General features: G+C 45.3%; 1 protein-coding gene across 1 annotated transcript in view; it reads right to left on the bottom strand.

Moving 5' to 3' along the window:
• Positions 1-667: 667 nt before the first annotated feature.
• LOC120724556 overlaps positions 668-25,286 on the bottom strand; it is a 28,801-nt gene continuing 4,182 nt past the window's right edge. Inside the window, exons 4-10 of the mRNA XM_040016808.1 lie at positions 16,223-16,352; positions 12,618-12,680; positions 12,296-12,480; positions 11,729-11,964; positions 11,549-11,615; positions 11,373-11,464; positions 668-1,276 (exon numbers count right to left, since the gene is read on the bottom strand). Coding sequence (XP_039872742.1) covers positions 668-1,276; positions 11,373-11,464; positions 11,549-11,615; positions 11,729-11,964; positions 12,296-12,480; positions 12,618-12,680; positions 16,223-16,352 — 1,382 coding nt within the window. The remainder of the gene's footprint in view (positions 1,277-11,372; positions 11,465-11,548; positions 11,616-11,728; positions 11,965-12,295; positions 12,481-12,617; positions 12,681-16,222; positions 16,353-25,286) is intronic.

The following is a 25,286-nucleotide window of genomic DNA, read 5'->3' on the forward strand; positions in this document are numbered from 1 at the left end:
TGCCTCGTCAGCTGTGATGTCTTCCAGGTGTGTTCCCCTCCTGTTTCCCATCCCTTGATTCCTTGTGTGTATTTATAGTGTGTGTTACCTCGTCCTCGTTGCTGGTTTGTCTGCGTCTCTCCGTCTGTCGTTCTGTGTATTTCCCTGTGCCTCCCCGCATCTCTGTTTCTGGTTAGTTTCTGTTAGTTTTTCCCAGTTTAGGTTTTCTTAGTTTCATGTTCACCCTCACCATCTCTGTTGTATCCACATTTGGTTAATAAACTCACTTGCACCAGAGCTGCCGCATCTTGGGTCCTAAATAATTCACACACGGCTTGCCCCGGCAACCCGTGACAGTGCGAACCAGCCACCATGGACCAAGCGGCACTGAATCCGTCTGAGGAGCCCCGAGACGACATAATTTACAGTGTGGAGATTCTCCTCGGGCGGTGGCTGGAACACCCTCTGGAAGTGCTTCGCCGCGCAGTTGAAGGCCAGCTACAATGGCTCTTTTCTGGCCTTTCGTGGCTGTTTGGATCGCTTCCCCCGACCACACATACCTTTCTCCGGAACACACCACAACTTCTCCCAGCCACTACTGCCTTGCTGCCCGACCCGCCGGATGTGGTTTTGCCCGGCCCATCGGAGCCGTCTGCGAGGAGGAAGTGACAATCGCGCCGCTGGTGCGCTACCCCACAGCCGGACGTTGGGACTTCTGAATTGCCGGCTGTGGTGAGTGAGGACTCTTTTTCTGTTCTGGACTGTGGAACTGTTTATGCCAGGGCTGTGTTTTGCAGGCGAGCCTCATCAGCCTCGCCTGCAGCAGCCTCATCAGCCCCAACTGCAGCAGCCTCTTCGTCAGCTTCAGCTTCGTCCATGCCTGCAGCGTCAGCTTCGCCTTTGTCCACACCTGCAGCGTCTGCTTTGCCTGGTCCACCTTCGCCTTCGCCTGGTCCTGTGGTTGCTTCGCCTTCGCCTGGTCCTGTGGTTGCTTCACCACCGTCCTTTGTACGTCCAGCTCCTCAACATCGCCAGCCGCTTTCCAGGCCACTGACTGGGCATCATCGGCGTAGTGGGTGGCCTCTGGACCGCCTGTGTCGTCGCCGCCGCTGCCTTCCGCGCGGCCGGCCTCCGGACCGGCTCTGTTGTCTCCCTCGCCTGCGCCGCCTGGAAGGCAGGTCTGCCTTCCGTGTGGCGTACCGCCTTTGCCTGTGTCGCCGCCGCTGCCTTCCGCACAGCCGGCCCCCGGAAATGTTCTGTTTTGGACATCTGTGCTGCTGGCCTCCTGGTCGACTCTCTGAACTGGTGTTGGGCTCAGTTTTCTTGGGCTCCGGTGTTTATTTTTGTTTTTGGACTCGTATTTTGTTTTGGGACCTTCTAGTGCTCCTGTTTTGTTTTTCTGACCTTGTGCTTCAGAAAATCTTGGGTCGCATCTTGGGTCCTAAATAATTCAATCACGGCTTGCCCCTGTATATATATATATTAGGGGTGCAACGATACACAAAATTCACGGTTCGTTTCTATACTTTGGTGTCACGGTTCGATATTTTTTCAATACAAAAAAATGTTCATGCCTTTTTAATTTGTCATTTATTACAATTATAAATATATATTTTAACTCAAAAGTACAGTTTTCAAATTTAATGTTGCTGAAACAACAAAATAATTTAAAAAAATAAATCTATCTGATCGAGAAATCACTCATCTTTGGAAAAGAGAGTTTATTACAGAGAAATGTCTCTTTCCAAAATAAAAGCTATACTATACGCTTCTTCTGGGCTATATTCTCAGCAGCATATTAATCATATCAGGTCCCCATGAGGAGAATCATGTGCTAACGGCTGTCTAAATGACTCGGGTAAAGTTTGTAGCATGCATGCTTGTTGTTTTTGTCTGCTTCCACTTGTCTTTGCACTAGGATGATGTCGGAGTAAATGTGCAGTCATATTCGTTGTGTTCCCACTAGTGCTGTCAGCGTTAATCTCGTTAAAATGACGTTAACGCCACAACGAGGCAAATCTCCGTTAACGAGTTACCGCGGATCGCCCCGTGCGTGGGGCTCGACGGCGTCAACACATTAACGAGCGAACTGCGCTAACGCACTAGTTCCCACCAATGTAATTGAGCATTGCGTGGCACATCCAACATACTGTTTTACTTTTGTTCATGACACCTTTACCATCAGGGTCATACGTCACATGAAAACCAAAATAGTTCCAAACGCCAGATCTGAATGAGGGTGGTGGAGGTTCAGTTTCGGGTAGCGTTGAGGAAGTTGCCATGTTGCAACGAGCTTAGCTTCTGTCTTGTTAGCTTGCGCTGCGCTCAGTGGATCTGCACTCGGCAGTGCAGCCTAGGCGGAGCAGTCGAACGCAGATCCACTGAGCGCTCAACACAGACAGCATCGTCAGAAGAAAAGATATCCAAGAAAGGGTCTCCAGTATGAAGAGTTGGACAGCACCAGGGCCCGACATGGTTCACGCCTACTGGCTAAAGAAGCTGACTGCACTCCACGAGCGTCTGGCAGCACAAATGAACCAGCTGCTAGTTAACGAGAGACACCCGGAATGGCTAACCGAAGGACGGACGGTCCTGACCCCAAGAAGGGACCGGTCCCCTCCAACTACCGACCAATAACCTGCCTCAGTACTACATGGAAGCTCCTGTCAGGCATCATATCGGCTAAGATGAACAGGCACATGGGTCAATACATGAGTGGGACACAGAAAGGAATTGGCAAGAATACCAGAGGCGCAAAACACCAGCTACTGGTAGACAGAACAGTCAGCCGAGACTGCAAGACCAGACTGACCAACCTGTGCACTGCCTGGATTGATTACAAGAAGGCCTATGACTCAATGCCCCACAGCTGGATACTGGAATGCTTAGAATTGTACAAGATCAACAGGACCCTAAGAGCCTTCATCAGGAACTCAATGGGGATGTGGCGTACAACACTCCAAGCCCATAGCACAAGTCACCATAAAGTGCGGGATCTACCAAGGAGATGCTCTGTCCCCACTGCTGTTCTGCATAGGCCTGAACCGCCTCAGTGAGATCATTAACAAGACTGGCTACGGATACCGACTACGGAACGGAGCAGTTGTCAGCCACCTCCTGTACATGGATGACATCAAGCTGTATGCCAAGAGTGAACGAGACATCGATTCACTGATCCACACTACCAGGCTATACAGCAATGACATTGGAATGTCGTTCGGACTGGAGAAGTGTAGTCGAATGGTAACAAAGAGAGGGAAGGTAGTCAGAACTGAGGGGATTGAACTACCAGAAGGCAACATTGCAGACATAGAGGACAGTTACAAGTACCTGGGGATCCCGCAGGCAAATGGGAACCATGAAGAGGCCGCTAGAAAGGCTGCAACCACCAAGTACCTGCAGAGGGTCAGGCAAGTCCTGAGGAGTCAGCTGAATGGTAAGAACAAGATCCAGGCCATCAACACGTACGCCCTGCCCGTGATCAGGTACCCTGCTGGGGTAATAGGCTGGCCAAAGGAGGAGATAGAAGCCACTGACATAAAGACAAGAAAGCTCCTTACCATGCATGGAGGGTTTCACCCCAAGTCCAGCACCCTGAGGCTGTACGCTAAGCGGAAGGAAGGGGGCCGGGGACTGGTGAGTGTCAGCACCACAGTCCAGGATGAGACAAGGAACATCCAAGAATACATTGGGAAGATGGCCCCAACTGACCGAGTGCTCAGTGAATACCTCAGGCAGCAGAAACCCAAGAAAGAGGAGGGAGACAAGGAACCATCACGGAAGGACAGGCCCCTGCACGGTATGTACCACCGGCAGATAGAGGAGGTGGCTGATATCCAGAAATCCTACCAGTGGCTGGACAAAGCTGGACTGAAAGACAGCACAGAGGCACTAATCATGGCAGCACAAGAACAAGCTCTGAGTACAAGATCCATAGAGGCTGGGGTCTATCACACCAGACAAGACCCCAGGTGCAGGCTGTGTAAAGATGCCCCAGAGACAATCCAGCACATAACAGCAGGGTGCAAGATGCTAGCAGGCAAGGCATACATGGAACGCCACAACCAAGTGGCCGGCATAGTGTACAGGAACATCTGTGCCGAGTATAACCTGGAAGTCCCGAGGTCAAAATGGGAGATGCCCCCAAGGGTGGTGGAGAATGACCGAGCTAAGATCCTGTGGGACTTCCAGATACAGACGGACAAAATGGTGGTGGCTAACCAACCGGACATAGTGGTGGTAGACAAACAGAAGAAGACGGCCGTAGTGATCGATGTAGCGGTTCCGAATGACAGCAATATCAGGAAGAAGGAACACGAGAAGCTGGAGAAATACCAAGGGCTCAGAGAAGAGCTCGAGAGGATGTGGAGGGTGAAGGTAACGGTGGTCCCCGTGGTAATCGGAGCACTAGGTGCGGTGACTCCCAAGCTAGGCGAGTGGCTCCAGCAGATCCCGGGAACAACATCGGAGATCTCTGTCCAGAAGAGCGCAGTCCTGGGAACAGCTAAGATACTGCGCAGGACCCTCAAGCTCCCAGGCCTCTGGTAGAGGACCCGAGCTTGAAGGATAAACCGCCCGCAGGGGCGTGCTGGGTGTTTTATATATATATATATATATATATATATATATATATATATATATATTAGAAAGCCTGATAACAGTAAACATTTTTCTGATGACTTTATGGCGTTTTGTTTCACGTTACGAGCATGTCATTGTGCTAATTTTGTCAAATTTGGTCATTCTAAGAGTCAATAAGGACTCTTGTGGTTTATCACTGGTTGATATCACCATGGTTACATCCATCTCTTTTACTCTGTGTGCTATCCAGTTGCTAGCTCAATAAATATTCTGTCCCTTCTGTCTTGTTTAAGCGCCTTGAGGTGTCTGTTGTTGTAATTTGGTGCTAGATAAATAAACTTGAAGTGAATGAAATTGTTTGCATGTACAGGCACAAAGTCAAGCTCAGCCACTTTCCTACCAGATCAGCAGGTTACAGTGCCGCCCTGATGCCTACAGGCTGTTTAAACCAACGCTCTGTCACAGATTGGGTGCACGACTTAAACCACATTAGCCTGCCCACAGTCGCTGCACATCTGCAAGCTGCTCTGCAACCACCCTCAGCCTTGCCCTCACCTCTTTTCATGCTGTCTTTGACTTAATGTCATATCTGTCAGTTGGGTCTGCTCCATCCTGTGCTGGGATCTCGCTGCTGCTCTACCCACCTCCAGCTTTCTAGATTTGCATACGGAAGGGTGAAGAGTCCCCAGGACAGACCCACAACACCACCAGCAATATAGGACTGTACACAGATATACCAGTATTCTTCTGAATAGAGGGACCCAAACGAAAGCGTGGCTTTGGTGTTAACATCATACTTTATTAAGATTTTCATGATATTCAAGGAAAAACACCACAAACTGAGCCATATGGTATTCAACAAGTATGTCAGTCAGTGCAGGCATCACCAAACACTAGAGCAGCTTTTCCTATCAACTGTGAATGTGGCAGTTCAGCAGCCTCTCCTCAGCTAAGACAGATTACAGTATCTCTGCACCTCTCTTTGAGGTATCCATGTTAAGTCATGTGCTCCATAAGCCTGTTTTTGGCACAGCAAATGAGGTGTGGGGTACTCTCAAAGCCACAGAGTGCCTATTCAAATGTCAGTGGGAAAAGCCAACAGAAGGCTTCCATCTGTATCCTTTCATCTATATCCCATAAGCCTTAAAACTAATCACATCAACTCAAGCATGATGTGTCTGAGGAGACGCTTCCGAGAAAGTCCTGTGAGAACAAAAGAGGAAGAGATGAGCTAGAGCTAACTCTTTAAAACACAGACACATCGCAGCCACCACACAGAAACTAAATATTTAAATTTCACATTTATATTAGCTCTGTTTTTATGTGCTGTATTGCCACAGGTATGTTCAAAGGGAAAAGGATTTCACTAGTTCAGTTATTCTTTTTAGCTTTGCGCCTTATAAAGCGTTTTGTCTGGTGAAGACCAGCGTTGACTGTAACATAGTACAAGAAGCATTCGTGATTAACAAATACTCAGTATTTAGTTACTTTTCCAACAAAGCAATATTACTAAACACATCTGCCCGAGTCCCTGTTTCCTCTGTTGTGACAAAAGAAGAAAAAAACAGTCCTCATGTATTTGCAATTTTTGTCTGCCTCCAGCAAACAAAACAGTCTGCTCAGCTGGCCTGATAGCAGAGAGCACAGCTGTTACACCAGGAAAGCATTTGTATTGTTTTGTGTGCAAAGGGAAATTAACAGGCTTGTTGCTGGTTAAGTAGTAGAGGAAAGTCTACCAATACGGTAAAGCCAGTACACTCAAAGCTAAATATACAATAGGCCACGCAGCTTCTAGTGTTTGTTTTTGGCAAAGCAAAAGTGCTTTAACCAGGTTCTTTTCAAGGTTGGTAAGACCAGACCTGTGGGCTGTGTGGTGGTTAGCACCACAGCATTCTTTGTTATGGTCGCAGTGAGAAGGTCCTGGATTCAAATCCAGTTTGGGAGCCTTTGTGTGCAGTATCGGCATGTTTCTCTCCGGCTACTCTGGCTTCCTCCCACAGTCCAAAGACATTAGTGTGAATGCTCTCTGTGTGCTAACCCTGTCCAGGGCAACCTGTCCAGGGTGTGCTGCGAGGATAGGCTCCAGCCCTTACGCAACCCTGAATTAGATAAGCAGAATACAATGGATGGATATGAACCAGGTAAAAAACACTGTTAATTATTATTTTTTGTTTGTCATTGCAAAAAAAAAAAATCTAATAAAAAAACAAATGTCTAATTGTCTATGGGCTGACCCTTAAATAACAATGGTTACAATAAGGTGTTATCCTAAAATGTCAGTACTGTACTGCCACAACAAACAGTGTTCAGAGCAGTCCATAGCATACTCAGCCCAGTGCTGGATGCTCAGACCACTGTTTGTCTCTGCACAGGAAACAGTTTTCTTTTGTCCCATAAAGCAGGCATCTTCCCATAAAAACAGGTGATAGTCATGCAACATATAATTAACTTATCAACCAAACAAAGTCACAATCATTAACAGCTGCTAAAATCTGTGTTTGTACCACATCTGACTTCTAAATGCTACTGCTGAGTAAATGTGTGTGTGTGCGTGTGTGTGTGTGTGTGTGTGTGTGTGTGTGTGTGTGTGTGCTAGCTGACTGGTGTATGTGCATGGGGAGAAATGTGCGTAGTGTTGTTGTGTTTGTGTGTGTCCGCGTCTGTCTGTCTGAATGTGCTGTGTTCCAGTAATGACATCGGAAGCTGGCAGGGCTTCGTGTCTCCCAGGCTGTATTCAGGCACTAGGCAGCATCCCCAGACCAGGCTGGTGGGGAGAATAGACTGAACTACTGGATCGGCAAACACAGGGGGTAAAAAAAAAAAGGGTGAAAAGAGATAGGGAAGGATAAAGAGAGGAATGGTGGCAGGGATGAAGCAACGGAGAGAACAAAGATGAACGCAGCCAATAAGGAGAGAGGGGTGACGGGGTGATGGAAGGAAAAGTAAATGGACATCAGGAGATGTGGGGTGGAGGGCCACAAATTGAAAACAAATTGAGGTTTGGGTAGGGGGCAGAATTTTGTCAGATGAGGAATGGGAGAGCCTAAAGAGGAGTGAGAAAGTGAAAGACAAGTGAATGGAGGCTGAGGAGTGATGGGGAGATAGAAGAAGCCCAGCGGATATAGAGGCGGGAAGCAGAATAGGTTTGGCTGGCATTCAGGCATGCGGAGGGCCAGGGGGGGGTTGACAGGAGAGCATTGTAAATGAGGCAAGGGAGAGACAGAGTGGCGGGGAACAGAGGGGGCAGTTTGGGTGAGAGAGCAGGGGGCGGGCCAGCAGTTGATTTGGCTGGTATGACTGGGAGATGATAGGGATTTTGCCTGGATTGGGAAGACAGTCTGTTATGCTTTCATTAACCACAGGAGATTGTCAGCGAGGTGGGGCAGCGGTCACAGAGAGGGTCTAAAATTAAATGGATGAGGGTTTATCACTGGGGAGAAGTGACACGGGCGGATCCATTGTTCTCTGGCATCTACCCCTGCAAGAACATGGGACAAAAAGTTGCTATTGAGACAAGTTGCTAAGTATTTACATAATTTTGGTTATTCGCTATGAACCTAAAATTAGAATATGAAAAAACAATAGCACTGAAGAGGGTTGCATTGACAATCCAACACAATGGGCAGCACATTGAACACATTTTATAAGTGGTCAGAAACTTGTAAATAACTCATGAAAGAATAAAGTTACGTTGAAACCAAGCACACCATTGTTGTTCTTGTGACATTACCAATAAGTTTGATGTGTCACATGGCCCTCTTCCTATTGAAAAAACAAAAGTTGTATCCAAGATGGCCGACTTCTAAATGGCCACCATGGTCACCACCCATCTTGAGGAGTTTGCCCCCTCACATATACTAATGTGCCACAAACAGGACTTTAATATCACCAACCATTCCCATTTTATCACGGTGTATCCATATAAATGGCCCACCCTGTATATCAAGTACTGGGACGGTTGTGTGACTTTTTTTCAGGTCCAGAACTCTAGATGTAATACTCCAGATATTTCAAGAATCTTCAATATTTGGAGTAGGAGTTGTAGCATAGCATTCAGGTCAAAGAGTTCTGGTCATATGAAATTCACGTCCTAATTATCCTCCCAAAACATCAGACTGATCGCCCATTGCTTGAAAACTGAGCTTGTGAATTCTGACTCAGGAGTTTCCATGGCAAATACTTTAAAGTGTGTAAAATCTAATTGCCAGATATCAGTAGACTAACGATTGCAGTCAACTGAATTCTGTTTGTTTACTTCTCCCAATTCAAGTGCATAAACCCACTTAACACACACTTAAATCAATAAATGAGGAATTAAAAACAGATATATGTGAAATACTTTGTACTTTACATTTTTACTTCGAGTTGCGTTCATCTGTAGTGGGTGTTTCCTACAGGCCAGGGGAGAAGTGTCCACGACTCTTTATCTCTTTGTCAAATTGACAAGCAGTCCAGGGTGTATGCTGCCTCACGCCCTGTGGTAGCTGGGATAGGCTCCAGCTCCCCCGTGACCCCGATAAGGTTAAACAGAAGTTAGTGAAGCTCACTCCTGGGGACAACAGCGATACGAAGGTGAGCTCTTCCAGATATCTGAACTCTTCTGGTGGTGAGCCGATTTATTTTGTTTTTGATGCTGTTAGTAAAAGTACATTTTAGAGGTGGATCAAACATTGATGATCTTGGTCTATTGAAGAGGATTAGGACCACTGGGAAAAGCAAAAGTGGGCAGGTCTGTTTTTTTTCTTTTCCAGAATCCTGACTTTAATCTCAGAATTCTGGAAAAGAAGAAAAACGCAATCATAGAGATATGATTGTGTTTCGGAATATAGCTCCCACCTGATGGTTCATTGAAGATGATTTCCTCACAAAGAAATATTATCCAAAGCTGATAGCAAGGAATTTCAGCAAACATTAAGCTTCTAAAACCATAAAAACAATACTTAATGTTATGTGGTGTAGGAAATTTCTGGGCTGATATTTTGATAACCGCTAATTGTTCATAACCTCGACCGTACGTATTTAAATGATTTCAACTGTCAGCCGGCTGAACTGAGTGGACCGTGCTATTGTCACGTTCCTGGGTCTGTTGACCCAGCGTTTTGAGTTTTAGTTTATTTCGATGTTATGTTTAAGTTCTTTAGGGTAGCTAAGTTCATTTGATTATTAGTTTCTCTTTGTGTTTTCTACCCCTGTATTTAAGTTTCCCTCTCCCTGTTTCATGCTGCGTGTCTTATGTTGTCAAGTTTATATTGTCTTGTCTGCGTCTCATGTTTCCTGTTTTATTTTGAAGGTCTGTGTCCTATGTCTGTGTAGTCAGCTTTGCTTCCTTTGTCTTGTTATGTCAGACTAGTGTCAGCTGTTGCCCCATGTGTTTCCACTTCCCCCAATCACCCTTGTGTGTATTTAGTCTGTGTGTTTCTGTTCATTCTTGGTCAGGTCGTCTGTTGTTCACACCTTGTTCTCCACGCCATGTTTCTAGGTTTCATGTCCAGGTTTTTCGTGTTGTTTGTTTAGTTCTCCCAGTTTAGGTTAATGTTAGTTTTATTTCAGTTTGCCTTGCCCTTTGTTTGAACCTTTTTTACCAGCCACATTAAACGGCTCGCTTTTTGTTAATTCAAGTTTTGTTCCACGTTCTATTTTGTCTGCAATTTGTCTCTCCATACAGTCTGCCTCTGCCAGACTGTGACAGCTATAGCGTAAAGTTTCAAAGGCAGCAGGCACATGATTTCGATTCTTACTCGGGCATAAACGGATGATCCCATGGTCAGGTACATCAGAATGAAACTCCTGGCTGCTGAGTAATGTTGATCTCCAAACTAAGCTGCTATGTTAGGTGGCTTTCTTTTGTCACTGTGATGTGAACGGGGTTGCTGACAAATGTGAAGTTAGAGGGAACATTTCCTTTTATACAGAAACCACAAAACTATTATTTTCTGTTCATTCTATTCTGAAAAGGCTTAGTGGGTATTACTCAGATTAGACAAGTATAAACCAGAATTTCATTACAGGATAACACACACGCACATTTTTATTACACAGCACCTGAGTTCCCATGTTTTTGGCTTTAGCTCCAAACTGCTGTCTAAACACTGCAGCGTTCCAATTACACAGCAAAACAATTGAATCTTTGTTTTAGTGTAGTTTAGTTTTGTAAATGGTAAAGATGGAAATTCAGATGCAGGGGGAGCAGCAGCAAGACCCCAGCACAGAGTAGAGCAGGCACCACCTATAGCACATTTGACATTAGATCAGAAACAGCACAAAAAAGGAGGATTTTGGGTGGAGCAATGCAACTGCAGCCTAACTAGTGTGCCCAATATGAGAATAGGTGTAGGTTTAGCAAAGTAGCACCTGAGCTATTGGCTGATGTCAACTGTGGAATTAGGGCTATTGATCACAAAAATGAATGTGTTGCACATCAATTTGTACTTTCTTCTTTATGTTGTGAAGAACGTACCCGACACACACAGTCTTACTGTGCTCAAGCTGGCTCTATTTAACACTCAGCAGCTGATTCTGTTGTTTTGGTACTGGGTACTCAGGAAACAGGCACTCCTTAACTGTTGCAACCAACTGGTCCTCCGCCTCCACCATCACTAAATGCACAGAGAGGGGAAAAGGATTATTAGGCTGAGCACACGCACCTGCCTCTTCGGCACGCCTTTGCACCGCCCTGAGAGCTCACTATGCCACCCCTCTCCTGCAGCAGGCCAGAGACCACACCCCTGCCACACACCCCCACTCCCAATTGAGGTCGGGGCTACATGCGGCCGAACCACACAACCATCGGCCACAACCATCTACATCCCCACGTTGATCTTAAAGGGCTGTAAAGCCAGATACCACCGGGTGATCCAGGCGTTGGCATCCTTCATGCGGTGGAGCCACTGCAGCAGGTCGTGGTCTGAGCAGAGGGTGATTGGGCATCCCAGGAGGTAATAGCGAAGGGTCGACCACCCACCGGCCAGGCACTACTTCTCGACCTTACTGTACCTGGTCTCCCGGTCAGTCAGCTTCCGGCTGATGTACACAATCGTCCGGTCGACTCCCCTTACCTGCGGGACAAAACGGCCCCCAGCTCAATGTTTGAGGTGCATGTCTCCAGAAGAAAATGGAGGGCAAAGTTAGGCGTATACAGCAGCAGCTCCCCACAGAGAGCCTGTTTAACCCACACAAACGCCGCCTGGCACTGCTCCGTCCACCGGACCACATCTGGGACACCCTTTCGGGTGAGATCGGGGCTGGTCAGGTCCGCAAACCCAGGCACAAACTGACGATTAAAGCTGGCCAGCCCCAGGAATCCACTCACCTCCTTCTTGGTCTTGGGGGCAGGCAGGATGCGATCACCGCCATTTTCTCCACCTGTGGACGCACCTGCCCACTCCCCAAGTAGTACCCCAAATACTAATGGTAAATGGCAAATGGACTGATTCTTATATAATGCTTTTCTACTCTTCCGGAGTACTCAAAGTGCTCTATACATGCTACATTCACCCAATCACACCCATTCACACAAACAATTTCTTCTAAACTTCTGAGTGCTTCCTAACTACATTCATACACATACTCTGATGGATGCATCGGGGAGCAACTTGGGGTTAGTATCTTGCCCAAGGATACTTGACATGCAGACTGGAGGAGCCAGGGATCAAACCACTAACCTTCCAACCAGTAGATGATCTGCTCTACCTCCTAAGCTACAGCTCCCTCCCTCCCTCCCTCCGTCCAACCGCACACTTTCTCAGGTTGGCTGTGAGCCCCGCCTGCCTCAGGGCCTCCAGAACTGCGGCCACCTGCTGCACATGCTCCGCCCAGGTGTCACTGTAGATAATAACATCATCCAAGTAGGCAGCAGCATACGCAGCGTGCAGCCATAGCACCTGGTCCATGAGGCGCTGGAAGGTGGCTGGCCCAAACAAGCTGAACAGAAGTGTGACAAATTGGTACAAACCATACAGAGTGGAGAAAGCTGTTTTTCCATGGACTCTGCAGACAAGGGAATCTGCCAGTAGCCCTTGGTCCAATCCTGTGTCGTGAAAAAGCAGACAGTGCCTAACCGGTCCAGGAGCTTGTCAACCCGGGGCATGGGGTACGCATCAAATCGTGACACCTCATTCACCCTGTGATAGTCAACACAGAACCGTATAGACCCAGAACTATGGGGCAACACCAGGCGCTTTGCAACTCTTCTATCACTCCCAGCTTGAGCTTCTCAGCCAATTCCCTCTGAACCACTTGTCTCTTATGTTCAGGGAGTCTGTAGGGCCGTGAACGCACCGTCACACCAGGCTACATTTCAAAAGGGCGCTCAATGACCAAAGCCAGCCAGGAAGGGGGGGAAGAACACATCTGCAAAACGCTGTTGCAATGCAGCAATATCCACGTTCTGTGTCTGTGTGAGATGGTCATCACAATGGAGGGAGGTGAGAATGGTGAATTTGGCACCTCTGGCCCAACTCCTCACTCTCCTTAACCAGGCTCACCAGAGAAACTGTTCCACCCTCTCTCCATGCTTTAACCCTCTGGGGTCCAGGGTATAATTTGACTACTTTTGATTTTACCTCTATATTTCACCTTTAAAAACTGTTTATCTTGCCTTGTTTGGTATCATTATTTTCAGCACAACCTCAAATATCTGAAATTTTAGTTATTTTTTCATTTTGACATACTATATTAGCACATTTGATCTAAATTCAGATAAAAGATTTAAAATCCGAGTAGAAAAAGTTATATTTTTTACTGTAAAACCCACAAACATGTTTAATGAATCATTTTCATAAATTGAAATGCAAATAGAAATTGTACATTTATAAAAATTATGCTCAAGTTTTGCAAACTACAAAGTTATATGGTACTATTTACCTAAAAATGCAGCCAAGGCCTCAGGCGTTTTTTATATAACCATTTAAATCTATTTACAGAAGAATCAGGTGTGCTGCATCAAATAAGAAGGCAGACAAATGAGCCAGTCCAAAAAATGTAGTTTGTGTTCAGTATAAGACAGAGGAGAACAGCACAGGCTGAAACCTGCAGTTCTGACAGCAGGAGGTGCATCATCCTGTTTTCCATATGGGAACAGTATTTATACTGGAATTTACCTTTGGTGGTTTTTGTGGAGCAAATGTGACATTCAGCAGTATAACTGACACACAATACAAAACAATGCCTACACAACACACTAACTACAGCCTCCAAACACGCTAAACGTTACTAATGTCTCACATATGAAAACTCGCTCTCTCTCTTTCTTTCGCTCGCTCGCTTTCCATCACTCCTAAAACTTCTCCTTCTCCATAAACAACCAAGTGCCACATGTTGCCATTTCTTTGATTGGCTGACATGGTAAACTTTAACACCAATAGGGAAGGGGTGTTTTTCTTTTTCTTGTTTCACTTACAAGCGGAGAGTGTTTGCTAGCGCTGTCCGTAGAAAACGCCGTTTTTACCGTTCTTCCCGCTGTAAACACCACTGTTTTGTTCAGAAAAAACATTGCGTGTAGTTTTTTATCATAACTCTGGTTTTACGTGGCCCATCGACACAATTCAAAAACTGGTATGTAGTTTGAAGTCCGCACTTTCAACCCAAGATGAAACGGAGACTCTGAGTCGCTGCATCTTGTAGCTGTGTCGTCTTAAATTGGTCATGTGATTTTGACGCCCCAGTGCATCCATCGACCCCAGAGGGTTAAGGAGGTTAAGCTGGTATATCTGCATGGCTCCTCCCCTGTCTGACTGCACCACCTCATAGTCGATGTCGCCCACTCGCTGTGTGAACACGAAGGGCCCCTGCCACTTAGCCAGTAATTTTGAGCTAGAAGAAGGGAGTAATACAAGATCTTTGTCTCCCAGTGAAAATTGCCTGAGTCTGTCCCCTCTGTTTAATTTTAATTTATTTATTTAGGACAGTGCATGTTAATGAACATAAATGTAAAAGAATTACATGAATGTAAACATACCAGATTGTAGCCAAGGGCTAATTTCTATCTGTTGTTCTTAAACATAAAAAAATAGACATAATAATTCATAAAAATTCATCATTCATTCATAATAAAATTATGAATTGTTATACAGGTGCTGCTGACATTGCTGAGCCTGTAGCAAATTCTCGCCTGACAACCTCCCCAAAGTGCGTAGCTTTGCTCTCAGCTCCAGCACATACTGAATTAAATTTTTTGCAGGGCTTGGACCTTCCTCCCAGTTTTCTTTAATGAGGTCGAGCACACCCTGTGGCTTCCTGCCGTACAGTAATTCAAAGGAAGAAAATCCTGTGGAGGCCTGGGGCACCTCCCGCACTGCAAACATCATCCACGTGAATGAACTTCCGAATCATGGACTTCTTCACGTCTTATTCAGCCGCTCCACCAGCAGTCAGAGGGTTGTAGATGCTGGTCCAAACAGATTTAATGCCCAGTATCTCATACAGTTCCTTTAGTGTGTGAGACATGAACGACGTGCCCTGGTCAGTCAGTATTTCTTTCGGAATACCAACTCAGGAGATGACCTGAAACAATCCCTGAGCCACACTCTTTGCAGAGATGGTGCACAGCGGCACTGCTTCCAGGTATCGTATTGCATAATCCAGCAGAACTACTACAAAGTGATAGCAGTGTGCACCTCCATTAATGGTAACGGGCACAATGATGCTTTTTGGAATGGCCGGCTGGTTAACCAGCTGAGGACGCGCCCCAGATGCCCAGCCAATAAAATCAGGCCATTATTCTCCCCAGAGTTTTATCACATCCCGTATGCCCTGCCATGGGGTTGCAATGAGCCTCCTGGAAAATCATTTCTCGACGACTTTGTGGCACCAACAACTGGGTGTGTTCCTCAGTGCGAGTGTCGTGACTCACTCCATGCAGCCTATCATTCCATAATTGGATATGCAGGTCAGTCCGCGCGGCTTCAGGGAGCACCAAATTACCATCAATATCTATCACTTGGTCATCGGCTGACCGTAGGGTGTCATCACGAGACTGCTTTAATGGAAAATCTTCCGTAGGGCAAACCATCGGGGATGGCGGGCCCTCTGTAGAAGGCTCTGCTGTCTCCTCTCCCCCCCACCAGAGTCAGTGTCAGACAACCCCGCATCACCGCTGAGCACCGCACAAACATTACACACATCTAATGGTCGCAATCGCATCACCACTTAGTACCCAATATCAGGGGATGCGACAGGCACGGGCTAACTGCAGCCTTTGTCTTATGACGTTTTGCCCCGGAGGCAACAGCACTACTGGATATTTATGAATGTCTCCATGCACACTTTCACCTCCACCCACTCTGCTTCCAACAATACCCCAGGGAGACCCAAGCTTTGGTGGACAAGGGACTGCGTGCAGTCCGTGTACACCAAAGCCACCAGCCAGCGTTGTATACACCCTTGACACATTATCAGAGTGCTGTATGTCCCTCCTGGGCCAGGGGCTGGTGCCAGAGTCCTGGCAACATGGAACACCTGGAAACATGGAACACCTGGCTCACCTCCATCAGTGGACAATCCCGCCACAGGTATCCCAGAAGCCTGCACTTCCAACACTACGGCCCTGGCATCTGTGCAGCTCCCCGTGGCTCAGAGGCAGTGCTGGGCAGTTCCAAAGTCCTAGCCAGTGGCAGGGTCACAAATAGGTTAGTGGGGCTCCACGCTGGCAACCTGGGCTGGGCACCTGGCAGCCAGGTGGTCCTCTGCCAGTGTGACCGCTGCGTTCAGGTCCGCCGGCCGGTGGCTCCGGAACGGAGCAGTTGTGCGGGTTGGGCAGCCTGGGGGTCCGACATCCAACGTGGGTTTTGGCACCACTGTGAAGAATGGACCCAAACCACACAGTCTTTCTGTGCTCAAGCTGGCTTTATTTAACACTCAGCAGCTGATTCTGTTGTTTTGGTACTGAGCACTCAGGAAACAGGCACTCCTTAGCTGCTGCAACCAACTGCTCCTTCGACTCTGCCATCACTAAATGCACAGAGAGGGGAAAAGGATTATTAGGCTGAGCACACGCACCTGTCCTCTCCAGCACGCCTCACGCTGAGAGCTCACTGTGCCACCCCTCTCTGAATTCTCTCCACCATGTACATCTACCCACTTTAAACTCTGTAATCACTGTAAACCTGTTGTAGATAACACTTAAGTTTAGGATCTCATAGTGTTTCTTTATGAATTTATCACTTCAACACTGCAGTGCATACTTTGATATACTGAGATTTATCATTCACAAAGGACTCGACCAATTATCACCTGATAATTCTGCCATAGCAGCTTTTCCGTGAATATCTGGTTTTATAGTTTAATATGAATACAATAAACAAAAAGCTGTTATATTTTTGATACGTATGTTTTATATATTCACCAGAGTTGCCATGTTGGAATATGACTTCATTGGTTTCCAACAAGGTTTCAACTAATGTTTGTAACACTAATTAAATGTATTAATGTAATTAATTAATTAAAATGATGTCGGCTTCATAGATAATTGGCAAACCTTCTGGAGGAAACCTGGTCTTGTTAGGAGAGACGGCATCCATCCCACTTTGGATGGAGCAGCTCTCATTTCTAGAAATATGGACAAATTTATTAAAGAGTTGCAGTCTTACACGCCTCTCTGCAGCTTCTCTCCTCCTGCTACCCCCCAAACCCCATCTCCATGTGTCAGCTCCCAAAAAGACAAAAAACAAACTAAAAACCAGCAACAAACAACTTAAACATAAACAATTACAAAGAAAGAACAATACAGTATCCACACCTGAACCAAAGAGTAAAACAGTGAAATGTGGATTATTAAATATTAGGTCTCTCTCCAAGTCTGTGTTAGTACATGACTTAATAATTGATCAACAAATCAATTTACTCTGCCTTACTGAAACCTGGTTGCAGCAGGATGATTATGTTAGTTTAAATGAATCAACACCCCTGAGTCATTCAAACTACCAGAAATCTCGAAGCACAGGCCGAGGGGGAGGTGTGGCAGCAATTTTTCACACCAGCCTATTAATCAACCAAAGACCCAGACAGACTTTTAATTCATTTGAAAGCCTGATGCTCAGCCTCGTCCACCCCAACTGTAAAACTCAGAAACCAGTCTTACTTGTTATCATCTATCGTCCACCTGGGCCTTACACAGAGTTTCTGTCTGATTTCACAGACTTTTTATCTGATTTAGTTCTCAGCTCAGATAAAATAATTATTGTGGGTGATTTTAACATCCATGTAGATGCTAAGAATGACAGCCTCAACATGGCATTTAATCTGTTATTAGACTCAATTGGCTTCTCTCAAAATGTAAAAGAACCCACCCACCACTTTAATCACACTCTAGATCTTGTTTTAACATATGGCATAGAAACTGAACATTTAACAGTGTTTCCTGAAAACCCTCTCCTGTCTGATCATTTCCTGATAATTGAATTACATGTATTTACAGCATATGGCTCAATTATTTTCTTTACAATGGCTCAAAATTTAAAGAGTAAACTGCTAAATCTGATAGTCTGACTACACTATACTACCACCATTTAATGCAGTGATCTGGCAGTGACTGAGATAACTCTTTAGCCTTAAGAAGCCTGGTGAGTAATCAAGCAGATTGCCCACAGGTGGGTCATTACCAACTGCCTCCAAGTGTGCAGGTGAAAGACAGCTGTGTCCAAAACCTAGTCCGCATCCTTCAGAGGACCCGGCCTTCGTGTTCCACATGGGCCGGGTCCTTCGAAGACCAAGACGGCCGGAAGTGCGAGGCTGTGAAATGGGATGGTCTAGCTTTCAGATTTGCGTCACCGCTGTCTCGGTGGAGTTTAATAAACTCGGCCGTCTGCTCCTTTCTATCTAAAATATAACAGGACACTGGAGTAAACTCTCGACCGTCTCACACTTCTGTTTAATCCGTTTTCTGTTTGACGTTTATTCAGCTTTGTGAAAACCAAGGAGGAACCCACCCGAGGGATTAATAAAGTTTTATTTAATCTAATCTAATAACTTTAATCTCAGCCAAACCGATTTCCTCTGGAACAAATAAAACACTGAAAAAAGCCAAACAATAACATTTTTAAGTTATCTGAGTGGCTTACATATCATGTTTAACCTGAGTAGACCGCAGGGGTCTGAAAACGATGAAGCCGGGAGTCCGCTGCTCTCACCGGCTCGAGCGACCATTAAACCCCCCCGGTCAGCTATCGAGCTGGTGGGTAACAGAAAACTTTGGAGCACTTTTACAAATATGTGATGTCTTGATAAACAGCAGATATTTACACAGCTACATTCTCGCCTGAAAATATGTTAAAAGTTAATTTTGTCACCCAGAAAGAGTAATAAGAGTAATATTAAAACTAAGTAGCGCCCGCCATTGTTGGAAACTGGAATTGGCTGGGCCGCGCTATGAATTCTGGGATATGTTGGGCCATGAAGGATACACCCGAACCATCCTTCAAATCTGTGGGAAAAGAGGATGTATTTGTCGGATTCGGAGGAGTCTACGAATTTGGACAGCTTTCGTCGCGTCTCTGTGATGTCTACAAATGCGTCCTCAGGAGGATGCAGCCGACGTTTTGGGACACAGCTAGAGTGAGTGGGGAAAAGATAGGAATTATATGTTGGACCAGGAAGACCAGGAAACCATGACAGAGCTGATGCTTGTATTAATGATAATATCCAAGACCAAAGGATTTGACTTGTCTGGAATCCAGTAAAATAAAATCTAAGAAAAAATGGGTAAAATATGCAACTGAAGAAGAGCCTGTGTGAGATCTGTCTCTGCTGAAAATGAACAAAACCTTCATATTCTTTTCAAGCTTGAGATCACATGACAGTATATGAAGGGTGCAGCTCTCTCTGCAACCTTTTGTCACCTCTTGTTTTTGATCTGAGAACATATTAGACAGGAGATGGCCATGTTGTTGGTTTTCTCTTCATACCTAATGCTTTGATCTTGTTCTATGTTTCCCTTTTACAACACTATTGGTAAACGTGCCTTTTCTCCTCTGCAGGAGCCGTAGCGTTGCAGCACCTGAATCCCACCTTCTGAATCTTAAAGGAGCGATGACAAGACTTACTGATGAGATGACCATGTTACTTCAGACCCTTCGGTCATCTAATCACTCTGTCATGTATCTCACATACTAAAAACGTGGTGTAGAGAAGCTGTAGACAGCATGTTTATTATCTGTCAGAGTTGGGAAGTAACAAAGTTAAAGTACTTCCATACTGTACTTAAATACAATTTTCAGGTATCTGTACTTTACTTGAGTACTTTTTCCCCCTGACTAGATTTTAAACAAAATATCTATACTTTCTACTCCTTACCTTTTTAAAACCGACAAGTTACTTTTGTTTTAACACATTTGGTTTGAGTTACTCTTTTGTCACTATGAGCCTCCAAACTGATCTGAGCCTGAACAGAAACACATGATTGGCACTCCTGTTCATTTATTAATCACCAGGGAATGTCACATAAAAAGAGATGACGTGTGCCAAAGTCAGGGATTAAAAGTGTTATTGTTGTTATTATGTTTTTGCCAAAACACCAGAGCCACTGCAGGTGTACCTAAGTTGCAGTACTTCAGCATCTAGCTAGCCCTACTGAGGAGGAGCGAGCATAAAGGGAGTGACATTTTTAAGTGTCAGGTCATTTCAAATGTAACGTTTCTTTCAGCTCTACAAACATCAACAAACACACAAACTGTGTGCAGTTTGTCTCACAGTGTGTTGCAGCTAAAGTGCAGCTGCTGGATTTCACAGGGAGAGAAAAGAAAGAGCGCTAGCTTCACTCAGAGATGGAGAAAGATGAGAACGACAGGCAGGCTAACTGTTGTCACTCACAGGTCAGTGCAGGATAAACAGGTTAGTTTGCTGCACTGTGATGGATTTAAGTAAAGAGCAGTGACTGCTGCACAGCGCGTTTCGTGGTCACAGTTAGCTCACAGCAGGGGCGATTTTAGCCCATTTTTGGGGGGTGCTGAAGCAAAATAAATAAATAAATAACCCCAAAATAAATCAAAGCACCCCCACAGATTTCTTACTTTTTTTGACAATATTTGCTGTTTGTCCCATACAGTAAAAAACTACATTTTTCCTGGCCAAAATATATTTCAAATATGTGGTAAATATATTTTGTATTTGTGATGCTCCAAAAAAATATATTTTTGAAATTGAAAATATATTTCTTTCAAACCAAAATACATTTCAAAAGATATTTGCGTTCAAGAAAATACATTTCCAACCTTTCTGTAGAATATATTTCAAAGTATCCCTTATTTAACCTCCTAGGACCTGGCGTCCACATACAGTGGGGCAAAAAAGTATTTAGTCAGCCACCGATTGTGCAAGTTTCCCCACCTAAAATGATGACAGAGGTCAGTAATTTGCACCAGAGGTACACTTCAACTGTGAGAGACAGAATGTGAAAAAAAAATCCATGAATCCACATGGTAGGAGTTGTAAAGAATTTATTCGTAAATCAGGGTGGAAAATAAGTATTTGGTCAATAACAAAAATACAACTCAATACTTTGTAACATAACCTTTGATGGCAATAACAGAGGTCAAACGTTTACTATAGGTCTTTACCAGGTTTGCACACACAGTAGCTGGTATTTTGGCCCATTCCTCCATGCAGATCTTCTCGAGAGCAGTGATGTTTTGGGGCTGTCGCCGAGCAACACTGGACTTTCAACTCCCGCCACAGATTTTCTATGGGGTTGAGGTCTGGAGACTGGCTAGGCCACTCCAGGACTTTCAAATGCTTCTTACGGAGCCACTCCTTTGTTGCCCAGGCGGTGTGTTTTGGATCATTGTCATGTTGGAAGACCCAGCCTCGTTTCATCTTCAAAGTTCTCACTGATGGAAGGAGGTTTTGGCTCAAAATCTCACGATACATGGCCCCATTCATTCTGTCCTTAACACGGATCAGTCGTCCTGTCCCCTTGGCAGAAAAACAGCCCCATAGCATGATGTTTCCATCCCCATGCTTCACAGTAGGTATGGTGTTCTTGGGATGCAACTCAGTATTCTTCGTCCTCCAAACACTGACGAGTTGAGTTTATACCAAAAAGTTCTACTTTGGTTTCATCTGACCACATGACATTCTCCCAATCCTCTGCTGTATCATCCATGTGCTCTCTGGCAAACTTCAGACGGGCCTGGACATGCACTGGCTTCAGCAGCGGAACACGTCTGGCACTGCGGGATTTGATTCCCTGCCGTTGTAGTGTGTTACTGATGGTGACCTTTGTTACTTTGGTCCCAGCTCTCTGCAGGTCATTCACCAGGTCCCCCCGTGTGGTTCTGGGATCTTTGCTCACCTGTTCTCATGATCATTTTGACCCCACGGGATGAGATCTTGCGTGGAGCCCCAGATCGAGGGAGATTATCAGTGGTCTTGTATGTCTTCCATTTTCTGATGATTGCTCCCACAGTTGATTTTTTCACACCAAGCTGCTTGCCTATTGTAGATTCACTCTTCCCAGTCTGGTGCAGGTCTACAATACTTTTCCTGGTGTCCTTCGAAAGCTCTTTGGTCTTGGCCATGGCGGAGTTCGGAGTCTGACTGTTTGAGGCTTTGGACAGGTGTCTTTTATACAGATGATGAGTTCAAACAGGTGCCATTCATACAGGTAACGAGTGGGGGACAGAAAAGCTTCTTACAGAAGGCGTTACAGGTCTGTGAGAGCCAGAGATTTTCCTTGTTTGAGGTGACCAAATACTTATTTTCCACCCTAATTTACGAATAAATTCTTTACAACTCCTACCATGTGAATTCATGGATTTTTTTTTCACATTCTGTCTCTCACAGTTGAAGTGTACCTCTGGTGCAAATTACTGACCTCTGTCATCATTTTAAGTGGGGGAACTTGCACAATCGGTGGCTGACTAAATACTTTTTTGCCCCACTGTATGTGGACATCACATTTTAGGTTATTTAAACCAAAATACTCAATTTTGCTCTACAAGGGCCTGATATCCACTTCCGAGGACATTATACTACTACTGTTCTATCAAAATTTTAAACAAATATCCTCATATGTGGCTCTTATTTTTCTTAAAAACAAAAATAAGTTTAAAAAAAATCTGGTAATTCTTTGTTTTTACATTCATCGGGTCCCAATATGCCCAAATATCAAAGAGAAATTAAAAATGCATGTCGTGGAAGAGTTCGGGTCTTAGGAGGTTAAAATGTATTTAGTGCAATAATAATAATAAAAGTAACAACATCTGCATCTAATCACATCTGCAAACACAGTTGGATTCAAACAAAACAGAGTCTAAGGTCTAGCAAGAATTAGGTTATTTATTCATTTTCTTACAGTATTTCACATTAGACAATATTAGCATTCACTTGACTTTGAAATTAATAGTCATTGATACAGTACACAAAATACAACAACTGCTATGTACACTTTAGTTTTTGACAATATATACAATATAGTACTTAAAGAAACAGTCCACTTTTTTTGGAAATAGGCTCATTCTCCATCTCCCTCAGAGTTAAAAAGTTGAGTTTGACCATTAAGTCTTTGGTCATTTTTCAACGCGATGCTCACGGTCCCTTTGGATTCAATGATGTATGCTAAGCTATGTTAAAAGTGTTATCACCATACAAATCAACTGTATGGATTCCAAAATGGTCAGACTCAACGTATTAACTCTGAGGGAGTGTTCCTTTAATGATGCAATATAATATAGCACTTAATGACTTTTTTTTTTTTGTGTCCCGTTTGGATCTTTAGCCATCAGAATTGTTGTCTTAAGGCCAAGAAAGATGCCAAGCGGATTTATTTTACCAAGTGGATCATCATGGCCTTGCCATATTGGTCCATTTGATTGACCTTTATTATAATTATGAATTTATTTTATTTTCAGTTGCTACAAACGGGACAGACATGACTGGGGGATAGGACAGGGAGAAAGAATGAAAGAAAGAGAGGGAGAGAAAGAAAACCAAAGGGGAGAAGAGACGGTGAGAAGGGGGGGAAGAAAAAAAAAAAAAAAAAAAAAAACAACAAAACACCTGGGTCACCTGTATGGAGAAAAAAAAACAGAAGAGAAAGCAAACAACAAAGAGCAACAAAATTAAAAAAAACAGCACCATCACAATAAACTAGCTAGCAGTAGATATCAGTAGATACTAAATAATAAACGATACTGTGCAGGACGCAAGATAGACAGCGCACAATGTGCTTTGAGGCAGCAGCCAAGAAAGCTGTAGTCCGCGTCTGTGAACACCCGTGTGTACACCTGTGTGCATACCTGTGTGGATCAGCATGCTTGCATTCCAAAGGTTTCTCCATGTAACGATCTGCTAGGGAGTGTGGGGGGGCCACAGCCCCATCCTCCAGGGTATGAAGCAGGTATGGAGGAGATCAAAACTCTAGACATCCAGAGGCCCCCAGAACACAAGAGACCAAGGAAGACCAACAGAGGGGCAGCTGCGCCACTGTCCCAGTAAGAGCTGAGGAGACTCCCAGATGAGGGCTCACTCAGCAGCCGCGGAGCAGAAGCCAGGGGGAGTTGCAGTGACGCGCCCGTGAGCTCCGCCGGCAGCCAGCTGTGCCTGAGTGACTGAGGCACAGCTGGCACCCCACCTCCGAAGTGGCCCGAGCGAGCCCCAGGCTCCAGGCCCTGATAAGCGGCCGCCAAGGAGTGAGCCGGTGTGTACCCGGACGCCCATCCCCAGACACAAAGAACCACCAACGCACCGATGTCTGAGGGCGTCTGCCACTGGCAGGGGAAGTGGTGGTGGGGGGAGATAGGCCTCCATACCTTGGAGGGCCTGAGATGTCCCCAGAGAGGTGGCGTCTGATACCCAACCTGACATATAGACACAGACATACAGGCACACACAGATACAAACATCCATTCCCACCCTCATGCTCTCATATGCACTTACTCCACACTCAACCAACGTGGAGACAGACATGAAGAGACGCTGTACACACGATCACACTCCCCAAGCGTACTCTACGAACCGGGTCTAGGTACCCTTGCCCTTGGAGGGGGGAACTGCACCCAGACCCAGGTGGTGTTACCCTTTTCCCTGCGGTGGGGAGAGGCAGACCGCCCCGACTCCGCAGCAGCAGGGAGGCCCCACACTCCAGACCGCAGTCGGACGGCCAACTCCTCCTCCTAGCCCCCCCGCTCCAGCAGGCCGCAGAGAATGGGGGTGAGAGAAGACTCCAAACCTCCCTCCACCCGCTCATTGTAGTGTTGATGCATGTGTGTTCTAAGGTGCATTTAAAACCCAGGAGGGCATGGAGCTACCTGCCAGACAGCAGCAGGTAAGCACATAGTCCCTCCTGATAGCCCTCAATGTCTACGTGTATTCAAAATTGAGGGGTGGGCAACGACGCCAGGGGTGAGGTAATTTGGCTCTTTCCTGATAGTAATTTGGACTCCGTGTATCGTGCCCACCCCCAAGATCCTATATGTATGTGTAATGAGAGTGTGAGTAATGTGAATGTCTAAGTTGTGGCACTTAATGACTTAATGTAATGTATATCTGACGTTTTGCCATTTAATGTTTAATTATGTATGTTTTTTTAATGAACTGGTTTAAAATCACTTCAGAAAAATACCACATGGCAGAAAATCATGTTTTCTCGTGTTTAACCTTATTTAAGGAATTCACACTGATTAATGCTTCTAAAAATGTAATTGACTTTTAGTTTTTCAGTGTGAATGATCAGACATTTGCATTTGATCTCTGCAGCAAGAATACCTGTCAGATGCCCAAGACGTTTTGATACTGGT

This window comes from Simochromis diagramma, unplaced genomic scaffold (genome assembly GCF_900408965.1).
Source record: "Simochromis diagramma unplaced genomic scaffold, fSimDia1.1 OVJJ01000695.1, whole genome shotgun sequence".
NCBI lineage: Eukaryota > Metazoa > Chordata > Actinopteri > Cichliformes > Cichlidae > Simochromis > Simochromis diagramma.